Source organism: Lichenostomus cassidix, chromosome 3 (genome assembly GCF_008360975.1).
Source record: "Lichenostomus cassidix isolate B80296 chromosome 3, HeHo_3.0, whole genome shotgun sequence".
NCBI lineage: Eukaryota > Metazoa > Chordata > Aves > Passeriformes > Meliphagidae > Lichenostomus > Lichenostomus cassidix.
This window is the reverse complement of record NC_139483.1, coordinates 61,827,844-61,842,163: the sequence shown is the minus strand read 5'-3', so window position 1 is coordinate 61,842,163 and position 14,320 is coordinate 61,827,844. Positions and strand designations below refer to the sequence as shown.

Sequence of the window (14,320 nt, the reverse complement as noted above, 5' to 3'; positions counted from 1 at the left end):
GTATCCTTTCCTGTGCTCATGTGACGAAATGCTAAGGGCTGTGACTGCAAAACTGGCTAAACCCAAGTATTTCCACATCAGTCAGATGAAACAGAGCTGCCCAGGGAGAGAATAGGATGGTCTCCTGGTCTGATCCAGACCAAAAAATTACAGCTTGTAGGTTTGAAGGAAGAACCATGCAAATAAAATACAATTAATCTGGCTTTATATATAATTATGGAACATTTTCTGGCTGCGAGAAAGATAAAATCAAAAGTCAGCTTTTATTTGCATAACTAAAACAATAAGGTGCTTCTAAGAGCTTGTCCTTGCTTTTTAATAGAAATGGTCCCAGTCCCATGCCTTGAAGGTTTAGGAACTTAGCAAGGTGCCTGCAGCTATTCACACTGCAATTCCTGCTTGCTGCCAGACTGTTACCACCTAGCTGCTGAATGGAAAGGAGCACCGGCTTTTGTCTTCACGAGTTCGACAATGAAAAGAAAGCCCTTTCACCAAACCCACTTCTAACTCCAGGGGACACTGTGGAGGCCTTAATAAGAAATAAACAAGGACTTTTGTCCCTGGAAGGGTGTTTCCTGCAGGGCAAAGAAGATGCACTTCTGTGCGGAAAGCTCTCATTGGAGCTGCTTGTTCTTTTGAGGGCTCCAAACAGTATCAGCCTGTAAGGGTTGTCACAAATACTACATATTTGGTGGCCAAGGTGTTGTAGCACATGTCATATTAACAGAATAATTCATCCCCCTCAAAAAAACCTGAAAAGAAAGATCCTTGGTGTAGTAAACTGCCCTTGTATTTCTTGTGCAGACTCTCCAGTCTTCTGGGCTATTGGCATAATTACACACACATTCTTTTAAGTAAAAAAAAAACAAACCCCATTTTAGCATTACCTAGCCAGTGTGCAGCTAAGCCATTGGGTCTCCATTGTGCTCATCCTGCACCAGAGCTGGTCTCCAGTGTTCCCCAGAACTGAACAAGCCTCTTCCTCCCTGTCTCCATCTTCCCTGCCTTCCAAAAAAACTCCTCACTACTGATTTAATTCCTCTTCCTCAGTAAGGTTCCAGAGCCCTCCTTTCATCCTGTGTCTGTTTAGCTTCCCATGTAATTTCTTTGTCTTATACAGATCTTCAGGTAATCTCTCTTCCCTACATACAAGCACAGTTACAGGCTCCCCATGATTCTCTATCAGCCTTGTGCTTGTGGCTTTCAACCCCTTCTGCCCACATGTTGCTACTACCAGGTGATGCAACTCGTCTTGCTCTCCAACTCCTCTTCTGTGGGCACTTCCACAGGATTTCCCTTCCTGGGGACATACTGTACATACTGGTGCACTCGGTTTCACTTTAAACTGGATGGAAACATTCCTCATTAATGTCAGTGAGATCTCAAGGAGACTTGGGTCTTCCCCAGTGAGAGACTTTGGGTACACAGCCATGTTGACTATGTGCATGGGATTGTTCCTTTCTCATATATCTGCTAAACTGTAAATTCATGTTCTCACAAAAGCATTTTACATTTTGCAGTGCTGATTCCTTTACTGGAGTGCATTGTGTAAGTGGACTCCAGTATGCCTCAAGCTCTTTGCTTGCCTCAGCTTTTCCCAGTGTTTTTGTCAGAGTAGTTTTCTTACACAGAGTTGGCAAGTAAAGAACCAAATCCCTTGCTGCTTCTAATGAAGAATACAGATTGACGTACATATGCTGGCTTATGTAGATGACTTGTCTGTGTTGCAGGAAATGTTTGTGGGATGCGGGGGCAGCAGATATCAAAGCAGAGGGAAAAACTTCTTTGATGCCTCCCTAAGGAATTCCCAGTTGAAAGGCTGAAGAGAAAGGAGATTGAAGAGGTTGGGGATACTCATTTCCTTGTGTGCCTTTGACAGTGCAAAAGATCATAAATACAATTCAACTGCAATGCTGTAGTTGCAGGGCCTCTGCAAGTCAAGATTAGCCTAAAAAGTTATTTCTAATTCTGAAACTACTCGTCATGTATATTCCTGAAAGTGGGAAAAATTCTCTTGGATTTCAGGCCAGATGCAGATTCTAAGAAAGGATTTAGAAGGTTGGAACTGTGTGGCTGAACTCAGAAAGTGGTATGTACATTTGCAACAGGAAATAAAAACTCTGTGGGGATGAATGGCCAAAAACTGAGGGGAAGAATTAGGTTGGTCAGTTGATTTGTTACTACTGAGCTTCATTTCTTATTCCATACTAGGGGTATGTTTGATTTCTTTCCAGCATAGTCAATGAGTTAGAATTGAATTGTGTTTCCCATGAAGTCGACTAACATTTATGTCTGTCATTGCTCTTGGTCACTCAGACATTTGGAAAGTGACATGCTTGGTTGCCTGGTATTGACTGCCTTCAGCTAATGTCACTTCATTTATTACTTGCTGAAGATAACTTCTGATTCAGTTGTCAGTATCATGACCCCTTCTCCTCTCTCCTTTATTTTCTTTCACAAAGAGAAAACTGTGCCATTACTTAGAACTGCTATTAGCTTTGTAATGTGTTTGCCTGTGCGTCAGAGCACTGTGCATACTCAGGGGTCAGACACAGCTCATAGGCAAGTTTTCTGCTCTGTACAGGTTTGTAGAGGGTGAACTGCACCATTGGAATCTGTGCATTCTCCAGAAGCTTAAAGGCAGCAGGCTTAATACTATATGGCTTTTTTTCCCCCTCTTGTCTTTCCCATTAGTATAATATTGGCTCTATGGAAGTGATCAGAAAATTCAACTGAAAGTTTCAAAGTTCCATTCTGAGGAAGAAAATTCCTACAGCTTTGGTTTTCAGATTCTGTGCCCTAAAATGATGGACAACTGAACAACAAGGTCAAGATCTTGGGTGTTCATTCAGTGCTTCTGAGAGCACCAAGGAAGGAAATGGAGGAATGGTGTACCCATGATATCCCAGTCTGACCATTTTGGTATTAGCAAGATCATGTACAGAAGACATTTTTGCACATTATTGATAAGGATGTCACTTCTTGTGCTAGAGTGTAGAGCATGTCATTTACCCAGAATAGAATTTACACACAAGGCATTTGTGTAAAATGTCTGTCCAGCCGTGTACACTGCAAAGAACCAAAACTAAAAACCTGTTATGCAATATACCAAACTTTCAAATATCATACCAAAAATATGTGTTATATGGGCTATAACAGACAGACTGAAACAGATGTAGAAGGACATGCTTCTGCACTGTAGATTTACTGAGATGGGATATAATTTAGTTTGCCTGCACAGGAAAACAAAACTTAATGAATTTTTCAGAGAACATACATTAGAAAGGCCAACTCTATTGGTACAAGAAACCCAAATCATCTTTCTAACACGAACTAATAAAAAGAACTCATTTCAAGCTTAGTGATATATGAAAAAACCTGAAGGCTAACAAATTTACTTCTTTTTCCTTAGTGGATCACTTCTAACATTCATATAGTTGTCTATATTGCTTCTGCATATTAGGAAATGTGTGATCTCTTATCCTAAGACCCCTGTGTTTGGATATACACATGATGAAGATGTATATTCATGCTTATCTTTTTGTGTGCTTCCCAGCAGTAGGGTTAACAGGGTTTTACAAATGTTTCTGATGCAAAAAAAACACATAAATTTTTTCTTAAAGAATTTATGCTAGTGCCCAAGTTACTGTTAATCATCATCATAATCTTCCTTAAAAACATGGACATTCCTAGGTCTTTTTTTCCTTTTCTATGGTCCAGGAATGCCTCAGGATAAAGCATAAGGATTATGTGAGTATGTATAATGAGAATATTCCTATTCTGAGACCTTTGTTAAGAGGAGACAAAGGCATGAGGATGCAGCTGCAGCAGAAGTGGATGTGAAAGCATGGCAACTGCATAGCAAGAAGATGTGGTTTTCATCTCAGTTGCACAGGGGGAAGCACTTCATTTGATAAGTTTTCTGTTCTCCTCACTTAGAAAGTTTTGAACCTACAAGCTTTTGGGGGAGAGGTGCTTATAGCACACTCATTACTTACAAGTAAATAAAAGCAAACTAAACCCAACTTACAGGATTAAAGTTTTTTCTGAATATATTAAGATGCTGAAATGCACCTTACAGTAAGAGACCCTCAAGACACTGAATCAGTCAGTTGGGCTCTGAAAGTACTACTTGGCTATTGTATTTTTCATCTGTTTGTGAGAGGATTTCATGCTTTCCAGTTTGTTCCTACTAAAGGGCATTCAGAGGGAATAGGGTTTTGGAAATGTAGCTTTCTCTGATAGCACAGGCAGAGACTATTCATAAGTTTTTGACAAATGTGCCTGAATAGCAAGGAGTGATGTGTTTGGTCTTTCAGACTCCTGCGTGGAGTGGAGTTGTCACAGTGCCAATGTTGGGAGCCTCTTGACATTTATTGAGGAATAGTTTGTCCTCCAAGCAGAACAAATCCAGTATTTTGTCTGTGTTAGACAGTACAAAGATCAGAAGGAAAAATAGCTTTCACAAATACTTAAGGTGGTGATTTATCTATTTTCTAACAGATAAGAGTGAGGAAGAGACAATGCTGACATTTAATGTGGACCATGGCACCTGCTACAACTGAACACCTTGAAGCATTATTTCCCTTGATTCTCAATATAAATTGTTTCAGGAGAATTGTTTGTTCTTTTCCTGTCCTTTATTTAAATAAATTCTCACCAGCCCCTGTGACTCATCTTCCCCTGAAGGGATGGCTATGCCACCAGAAAAGAAGACTCAAAGATTAACAAACTAGCTGTCTTCTAGAGAAAATGCCACTGGTAGTTTACCTGCTATTGTTTTATCTGAGGACACTTGAATGTCTGGTAGATCAGTAGTTGAGTTTTGCTTTTGGCTGTAGTCAGTTTGCACAAGCAGAGAATTTCCTTTTCCCTTGCACACCTGAGTGGTCTGTTGTGAATTCTGGGTGATCCTACAGGGATTTCAGAGGCATATATGAGAGGATTAACTTAATATTCCCAAAACCTCCTTAGCACTGTCTTGGACCATGTAAGAGCTGCAAAGTTAGTCCTGGTGATGGAATACTAGCTGGGATGCCAGTCAAAGCCCTCAGTCTCTATCTTTAGTAGGTGAGCTTTTCTGAGATGTGCACCTGCCTTCCTACTATTGACCCTCTGCAGACAGCCTGCATCCCTGCCCAACTGTTCTTTTCCACTTAGTCACCTTATCCTTGTGGGTGGACTCAGCTTTTGCTATGGCAAAAACGGAGCTGGGGAAATACAGAACCTTGTGTTTTGGAAATCTGGCACTATTCTTTTAGAGCTGTGCTCCATTCGTCTGGTGAACAGTGACACAGGAGAAAAATGACAACAGTAATTAGGAAACTCAGAGAAGCAACTGCACACAGGCGTTGGCAACATGTGAGTATTTTATCTTGGATAAGGCTAGAGCAAAATGGGTTCAGTGAAGCTGAAGAAGATGTTGCCAGCAGGAGGAGGAGTGGATTTGAGAAAATAGATGCTGTGCACATTGTAATTATTGTTTACAACGTGAGGAGGCATGAATAATACTGTGCTTAACAGGTGCAAGGAGATGCCAGAAAGGTAGATATTTCCCAATGAATGTGTTAAAAAAATTAAAGGCAAAAACAGACGAAGAGCAGAGAAACTCTGTATCCTTACTTGGATGTAGGCCTTAGAATATAGTGTTAGAAGAGAGCATCAGAATGAAATTGAAGAAATTCCTTAGAACATTAAAGGACAAAATGGCATTTCTCTCAAGTACAGCAGCAAGCTACTTTGAATAATGTCTGTCATATATTGGGAAGTGAGCTTAAGTTTTGGGTTATATGGACCTATAAATGGACTTGTTTTGTAATGTCAATTCTAAGCCTGTTGGGATAGTCACCTCATCTTTCAAATGTACTTAGACAACATGCTGTGCTAGTGCAGTATAGATAGAAAAAAACAAAGGTGAAAACCCTTAATGGTAAATGTTATGTATATAAAAGATGATGTATTTTTACATAGCTAAATTTGAATTATGGCCACCAGACGGATGGATAATCATCAGCCAATTTTCTGTCTGACAGATGTTCTAGATTTGTCTCTGCATACTTTTTTAATCAAGTGCATAAATCAAAATTCACTTACATGAAGGCACATCTGACTGTGTCCTTCATCATCTTCCTGGGTTGCCTAGTATTATGCAGTACAGGGAGATTACATCAGAGGAGAAAGAGACGTGCTAGAGAAGGACAGGAGGGCCTTGAAACAAGTGCACAAGTGCAAACTGTACTGCAAACTGTACTGCAGAAGAGAGTAGCTTAATATGGCATGCGTTGTAGAGGAGATTTTCTCCATTTAAAAAGCAACCATTTAGGGGCCAAAACATCCAAAACAACAAGCAAGAGAGAAGAGAAGCAGAAAAAAGTCCACAAGGCAGGCTTGAAAAAGTGTATTTTGATGTTAATGTCATTCTGTACTCACACCAGTATTTTTGGCTCCATTAAATAAATGGCTGAGAAGAAATGGGCAGGAACTGCAAGAATGCTGGTTTTTGGCATTGAGAATAATTTTAACAATTTACTAAGCAAAATAAAGCCCCAAGCATTTTCTGTTGTGAAGTACAATTTACAATCTCTTTACTTGCTCTGGTAAGCATATGAAGAAAAATGTTTAGGACACCTACAGTTAAGTAAATATGAACAACCCCAAAAAACCATGAGATTATGTCTGTAAACATGGATTCATTGTCCTTATTTTCATATTTCATGCCAAGTGCTGATCTCACCCTCTGATAGTATAATGCTAAGTCTAACTGAGAATGTTGATGCATGTTTGACCATTGGACTGGATCATCTTAAAGGTCTCTTCCAACCTTGATGAGTCTATGATTTTTATATGTTTTCTGAAAAGAGTCATTCTTGAGTGTCCATGTATAATTTCTATAATTTGCCATTGATGGGAAAGTTTCATTTGGCTTTGACCTGTTTTCATGCAGGACAGGAACCTCCTGCTAAATCTGCAGGTCAGATCTTTCACTTACTGACCTTAGCTAAAGAAAGTAGTTAATTTGCATGTTCAGTTCATCTTTCAGACTTGGCGGTCCTATTTATGCCTTTGTTTCTTGCAAGAAGGATTAATTTCTTCTATTACAAAGTACTTAGAGATACAAAGAAGATTAAGGCTTTTTTCTTGTTGGTTTTGGATTGACACAGCCAAAAGGCACTTTGAGGGAGAAAAAGGAAGTATTTTTGGTAGAAATGGCATGTCAGCATCAGTATTCAAATTCTGCCTCTTCTTTCCTGCACATTGAAGCAAGTCACATTTGATATCTATTTGTATCATTTTTTCTATCCATGAAATGAAAGCAGTAATATTTCCCAAGCTTTGCAGAATTTTAAAGGGGGACTGTGATGCTCTGCTTCTTATATGAACAACACTAACATGATTGACACTTTCCATATCCAGTTCTTAGTCTAAATACAGCCAGTTGTCAACCAAAAGCTGACAGCCTTCCATCAGATTGGCCTCAAGTACCATCTGTATCCCTTCCCACACTAAGCTCTGACCGTATTACACAAAGAGAAAACATTCCTGCTCCCACATTGCAAACAGAATTTCATTCATGTAGAGCAAGTAACTATTGTTTTTAATTGTTTAATGGATACCTAATTATTATAAATTGCTCTGTTAATTATCACATTATTGTGTAAATTCTGGTGTAGCCTTTTGTGACTGCTAATGGCAGTTTTCATACTCTGTCTCCATGTGCCACTTGCAGCCTACTATTTTCTGCTCTAGGTGTTCACACTTAATCTGTTGACTCGGGGTGTGATCCTGCAAACGTCTCTGTGCCTGATCCAAAGCCCATAGTGGTCAGCAGTTTCCCCATTCAGTTCAATGGGCTTTGAGACAGGGATCAAGGGAGCAGAGTACTGTTGGTTCTGTTATTTCCAGGATTCAGTTAGTTATTAGATAAAAGTCACATGCACAAGTGAAGGTTAAACCAGGCTAACAAGAAGCAGAGGAAAACAAGTGGTTTTATATGTGCAGGATAAAGTAATTCTATGAAGAGTTTCAGTTTGTGTTTTGAGAGGTCATTTTATATAATTTGCCCATCTGTGAAATTAGTTTGTGCTAACAAGATTCTAAATAAGAATCTGAACAAGATTCATAGTAGCAAAACATGCTTTACTTCATACAGACTGTATAACAACAGAGTTTTAGTTCTCTTCTGAGTGATTGTACAGCAAAACCACTCAAAAACAGTGAACAGGTCATGGAAGGACATACAGATGGCTGGCTGAAAGGGCTGTTGCTGACCCTATTCACAGGTTTATTGTAGGTGCAGAGTTTTCATTGTGCTAGTCTGATGTGCAAATGGCATGGTAAGGAAATGCACAGACAGTCTTCCATCTTTTTCAGAGGCAGAAATAAAGCCTAAACACTCAGTATTGAAATGTATGTCTTTTAATAACAAAAGAACCTTTGGACAAAGCCTCTGGCCATTGTATTGTTGAGCAGGTGACTAGCATCCGTCAGGCTACAGCTCTTTTCTTCTTCTGTTTGTTCCATGTGCAGATGTTGCTATGACGAAAGGAGTCAGCAATGACTGATGTGGAGCCCGTGGTCACAGATTTTGCAGCATCGGGACGGGCAGGGCGCCGGAACGCCTTACCAGATATCCTGGGCTCCCCTGCTGGTGCTGGGACTTCAGACCTGCCACACAAACTGGCTGAGCTCTCTGTTTCAGAAGGTAATTGCAGTGCATTCAGAAAGGGACATTTTTATCCAGTCATTCTTTGCTTCGTCTTTAAGACTTCCACCACCGTACAGTTTTGATGTCAATACTAATATTTCTTTCATCATTTAGAATTAAATTCAACCTTCCAAAGTAGTTATCATTTGATTCTCCTGATGAGACAAGTTAAGATTAACCCATAGCCATATCCATCACAGATCCAGTGTTAGAAGCCAGGGAAACAGTGCAGTGCTGGGAACTGAATTCCAGTTCCCTTGAGGAAGAGAAAACACAGTTGGCATCTCTGTGCAACATGGAAAACCCATCCCTCCAGTTATAAATTCGAGTGTACTCCTGCACTGAGATAATTTAGCACAAGACAGCAGGGCTGTGCTATTAATACAATGACAGCTAACTCAGGCATATACATGAGTATATACAAGAGTAGGGTTTATAATGATTTACTCCTGTTAGCAGGCTTTCAACTTTGCCATCTGAGACCAGTGCCCTATTTTGCCATGTCCTTTAATTTGATAAGGTGCTCTGTTGATAAAGCACAGGTCTAATCAACACCAGCTTTGTGGGTTCTTTTTACTTTCAGTGTAACTTCAGGGGGGTTTTTAGATTCAGAAAAATCTGATTTCTTATGCCTATGAAAAGAAAAAAAAAGACTGGCCCTGAGCATGGTCTCACTCATGTCCCTACTTTTCAGAATTTTTTTCAGAGAACTTTTTCTTCTCTTGCCCATCACTGTTGCTGCTGTGATACCACAACAAATCAGGAGCAGTTATGGTGTGGGTGCAGCAAAGCAGAGGGCAAGCCTGTGCTGAGGTATGAAGAGTCCATGAATCTGAAGCAGATCATAAAAGAGATTCCTAGTCTCCAAGGTTGCATGAGCTCTTTTACATTGCCTGAAGAAATTAAAGGATGTTAAGTGTACAGCCTCCTAAAGCACCATAAAGGCTGGAGTGAGGATTTATTTGATCACAAATTGTTGTTATTTTGGTGATTCAATTTAGTCATGTATTTGTCCTGTAATCTATACCCCACATGGGCCCATCAAAGGACTGATTAGCAGGTAGAAAGAACATTTCCTGAAGGAGTGACAAGGGACTGAAAGACCATATCCTGACTTGAACCAGGAGAAGAGAGGAAAATAAGAATCTGGATGGGTGCTGGAAGAAGGCATTACTTTGTCTTGGGGAGAGATTTTTCCCTATGAATATGAAAATTATGTCTGTGCATATTTCCCCCTTGTGATGTGTGCAACTGAAGCACTGGAAATTAATTCCAAAGTACAAACAGTCAATTAACATTTAATGTCTTTGTTTTCAAATATTGCGTGGTTTTTTATGTGCCACATAGTTCTCCTGCCTGGCACGGTCAGGCACCAATAGGAGGGAACTGTTTTCCTTATCAAAGGGGAGGCAGATGGGAATTTATATTGCTATCAGTGTCAGGAGCTGTGGAAGTGAAGTGACCAGTCCAACCCACTGAAATATCCATTACTATATTATGTGTAACTAACCTTTTGTATTGTTTAGAGCAGTGATCCTTGAAGGACATGCACCATGTTAAACACAGCACCAAGGAATACAAAAGCTGTAAATAAGTTTCTCATGTTTCTTTCACTTTGACCTCTGGCAAGTTTAGTAGCTGGAAAGAGTGTACTTTTTAAAGCATAAAAAAGTTCTCTCTTTGGTCCTTTCCCCCCCTCCGTGAATAAAAACAAACAGGAAAGATTGCAAGTCTTTATAAGAAATGTTACAGCATAGCATAAAATAAGTATGCCCTGCAGACCAGAACAGTCCTCCTCTCCTGGCCTCCATCCAATTGATTAAGAAGAAGAAGAAGAAATTAAATACAGTTACATTAGGTTTAGCAAAATGTACTGATGCTTTCTTAGAAATACATGACCAGCACTGCCAGGATTTGAAGAACAATGAAGCGCATGGAATTGTCCTTTGCTTTTGTCATTGACATATAGCTGTGTCAGAGCATGTTGGAAGGCAGCAGATTCTGTTATCAGCAGTTTACAGTAGTGATAATAGGAAGTGAATACAGGATGCACTTAGGTCCACTCTGACAAATAGGATGCTTCATGAGGATGGGAATTCCACAAGCATCAGATAGGTATTTCAGCCTCATTGTGTTGTAATTTAAACTTTTGATGAGACAGCAAGCAAATAGAGGAGAATTCATCAAAATGGAAAGGCAGTTTTGAAGTTCAAATGCTGTGACAGGGAAACTGTGTGTTTGTGAAACATTTGGGGCTCTAACAGGCATCTCTTTTGCCTATTTCTGACTTTAACAATAAGTTGTTAAAAAAGGAAAGTCATTTCCAGCCCAGAACAAAGAAATTAGATAAATGAGAGAAGTAGAAAAGATGGAACATGTGGCTATATAAAGTATGCCCTATTTTGTTGCTACTCTGAAATTCAGATTCAGTGGAGATTATGGGAAAGGGTGAGGAGGACTCTCCATCTTGTTTCAAATTTAGCTAATGCTCATTGGATCATACATTTCCTCTTTCTAAAGTGCTGTCAGCTACTGTCATAGTGAAAAGTCAGGAACAGGATGTGCTAATACCTTTTGGCTTAAAAGAGAAAAGAAGCTTTGCTTTATTTTTTTATTAATATAAAAGGATCCTACCTGTGTGATACAAATGTCCATGTACTCTGCAAGCCACAGAAAATTGATGTTCTCATGAGATGAACAGGAGAGATTCTGGCACCAGCTGTTTATCTTGGAGCCTAACTCCAAAATGCAGACCATCTGTATCCTGTCTGATCATCTCTGCTGCCGTGTAAGTTTTGGAGTGCTGAGACAGGTGGTATGGTGGGAGGTCATACTGGAACCATGTTAAATAATTGATTTGTGTCACTGGTGATCCAAAGCTTGAAAAGGAGTGTGCAAGAAGTTTGAGAGCAAGAAGCTATACTGGTCTCCCACATTTGGTAACCTGTGTTAGGGCACTATTCTGCCGATAAGACTTAGCAGCTTAACTAGCACCTATTGCACACTTAAGTGCCACCAAGTATGAGATTAGATTTACTCTAATAAATTGTTTTTGTCTACACTGTCTGAAAGACTCCACTGATATTAGACATCCAACCCTGCATAAAAAAAAAAAAGAAGAGATTGCTCTGTCTCCCTTTCCACACCAGTGCTGTGCTATATAAAGCTAGAGGGTGTCAAATAATCTGGTTCTTTATCAGTATAGAACTCCAAAGCCCCTGAACCTCTGAGCAGACTTAAAACATTGAGCAGTTTCTGCCAAGAGCTTTAGCTGATGAATTGTGTACAGCATTATATATTTGCTGTGATATGTAGAAACCAAGACATATAACTCTTTTGGGTGTTTGTGATGTTTTATAGCAAGTCCAAAAATGTACCCCTTACAATATGGCTGTGGAGGAGATGGAGGAATATGAAGTGGAGGATGGTATAGCCAGATGTGCTGAGCTGACCTTTTCTTGTCCCCAAAAGCTATGGATTGCCATAGATTTGGGTTTTCTGTTGCCACTGATACTGCCATGTGGGACTTAAGGGTAATATGAAAATTATTATGGTTTACAAGAAAATCAAGGCAAGAGGAATTTCTGCTTCTCAGTGAGTAAACTTGATCAAAAGAAACAGCATGGAAGAATTCATATAATGACTAGACTTACTGGGGAGCTTTAAATTATATAAGTCATGTAAGCATTCAGCTCTAATCTGTGGAAAAGTAAACTTCAAACTCAGAGTAACAAAAAATCCCCCATCTTGTGAAGACAGGGTAAATCCATGCAGGTATTTTTTTGGCAAAGAAGGTCAGACAGATAACTGGCATGTTAATAAACTGTAATGTCATCCACCTGAAAAAACACAGTGCTCAAAGGAATACAATATTCTAATTTGATTTTGGAAATGACCCAGAAAACAAATAATAACAGTACCACAAAGTTATTTCCAATAATTTTTTTTAAAGCCAAATACACATTGATCAGCCTGTGCAAGAAGTGGGCAAATCAACACCAACAGGCAGCAGCTTTTAGAAGATGCCTCTGAAAGTTCTTTATCTCTTGAGTTAATTTCTCTTTCTAAAGCACCCATGACTGTGGTAATAAAGAGCCAGTCCAAACAGAGATGATCAGTGAACCCAAATATTTGGCTGCATTAAAAAATCTGTGAGAATGGTTGTGGTATAAATGTTTAATTCTATCTCTGTTTAGATGCAGGAGCAGAGGGTGGAGAAGTGCCATCACCAAAAGCCTTGCTGGAAACTCAAGAGGCAGAAGGAAAACACAATGATTCCTAACACCTAAGGACTTCTGGGTTAATGAATCCCATCAACAGACTTCCCCGTTTCCCTGGGTCACCCCTTCTGAAGTGTGGTAGCAACTTTAGCAGCACAGATATGACTTTGCAATGCACTTGTACCTAGGTGATTATGTGGATGGCATACAGTTTTTTCTACTGTCATCCTTCAAAAGCAATGTTTTGCATATCCAAACAGGAAGAGAACTAAAGAATGTATCTCTTTGTTTTGGTTTTCTCTCTTGTTTTGGCTATAGTATTTGTTCTAACTAATCTTTGACAGCTCCAATTAGTATACCAGATGCAGATGTACCAGGAACTAATCATTGTTTCAAAATAAAAATCCTGTTTCCTAATTTCCCAAAGCAGCTTCTTTCTCGCTGACACAGAGATGTATTCACTCCCTCCAATGTGATATTAAGTATATATTAGATTACAGACATTATCTGTAATTTATCTCCTGAGATTTTTGTTCTCATTAGACATATGTAGATGGGTGTGAGAAAAAAAAAACAAACATAAAATAAAATTTTCTCCTACTCCTGTTGCCAGAAGATTTTGTAAACTACTTAAACATCGGTATTTGTTTTCAGACTCTCCTTACCTCTATTTGATTAAGACAGTTTGATTATCTCAGTTCTCCCACTTTTAGCAGTCTTGCCAGTTCGGTCACTCATTTTCATGCTGAATATTGTAGCTGTTAATGTGTATCTAAAGTAAAGTAGCCATGTTTGTATATGATTAAAATTGTTTAATCTCACAGTGGAAATTAAATATCTATCATCTTTTCTGTCTTCAGTTGATTTCTTGATGTTTCTCCTCATGTATTGTAGGACAATATTTAAAGCCTGATAATACATAGTTCTTTTATTTCATCTGGGTTTTGCTTTGTTGTTTGCTGACAGTGAAGATGTTTCAATCACCATGATTTTTACAAAGATTTTAGGCAAATCTTTTTCTCTACTGAAAGGACTTGGTTTTTTTGGAGATCATGCTCCTGAAAATACTTGGCATTCATTCCCTTGTTGCAGGAGACCTAAGATTCAGGTACAGACATGAACCTTCACAATTCCTGGGGCAGCAGCCTCTTATGTACATTGTGAATGCGGAGGAAGCATCTCTGATGGGTGCATTCCACATTTGACTGGTATTCCATCTATAAAATATTTGTGTCATCAAAACCTGGTGGAGAGCTTGGATGAGCTCAAGAGAGCTTATAAGGCACAACTTCCATTCCTACTGTGCATTTACTCACACCCTGTCTTTTGGGTCCATTCAATAAAGGATCCAGTTTAATTCAGCTGGACTGACAATTAGTTTCCTCCTCTTAAACCT

General features: G+C 39.3%; 1 protein-coding gene across 6 annotated transcripts in view; it reads left to right on the top strand.

The window, feature by feature from the left end:
- PKIB (cAMP-dependent protein kinase inhibitor beta) overlaps nt 1–13,788 on the top strand; it is a 54,983-nt gene extending 41,195 nt beyond the window's left edge. For all 6 annotated transcript variants that reach the window (XM_085056071.1, XM_085056074.1, XM_085056073.1 and 3 more), the window contains exons 2-3: nt 8,527–8,701; nt 12,901–13,788. In XM_085056071.1, coding sequence (XP_084912197.1) covers nt 8,554–8,701; nt 12,901–12,986 — 234 coding nt within the window. In that variant the 5' untranslated portion in view covers nt 8,527–8,553 and the 3' untranslated portion in view covers nt 12,987–13,788. The remainder of the gene's footprint in view (nt 1–8,526; nt 8,702–12,900) is intronic.
- Nucleotides 13,789–14,320: the final 532 nt, after the last annotated feature.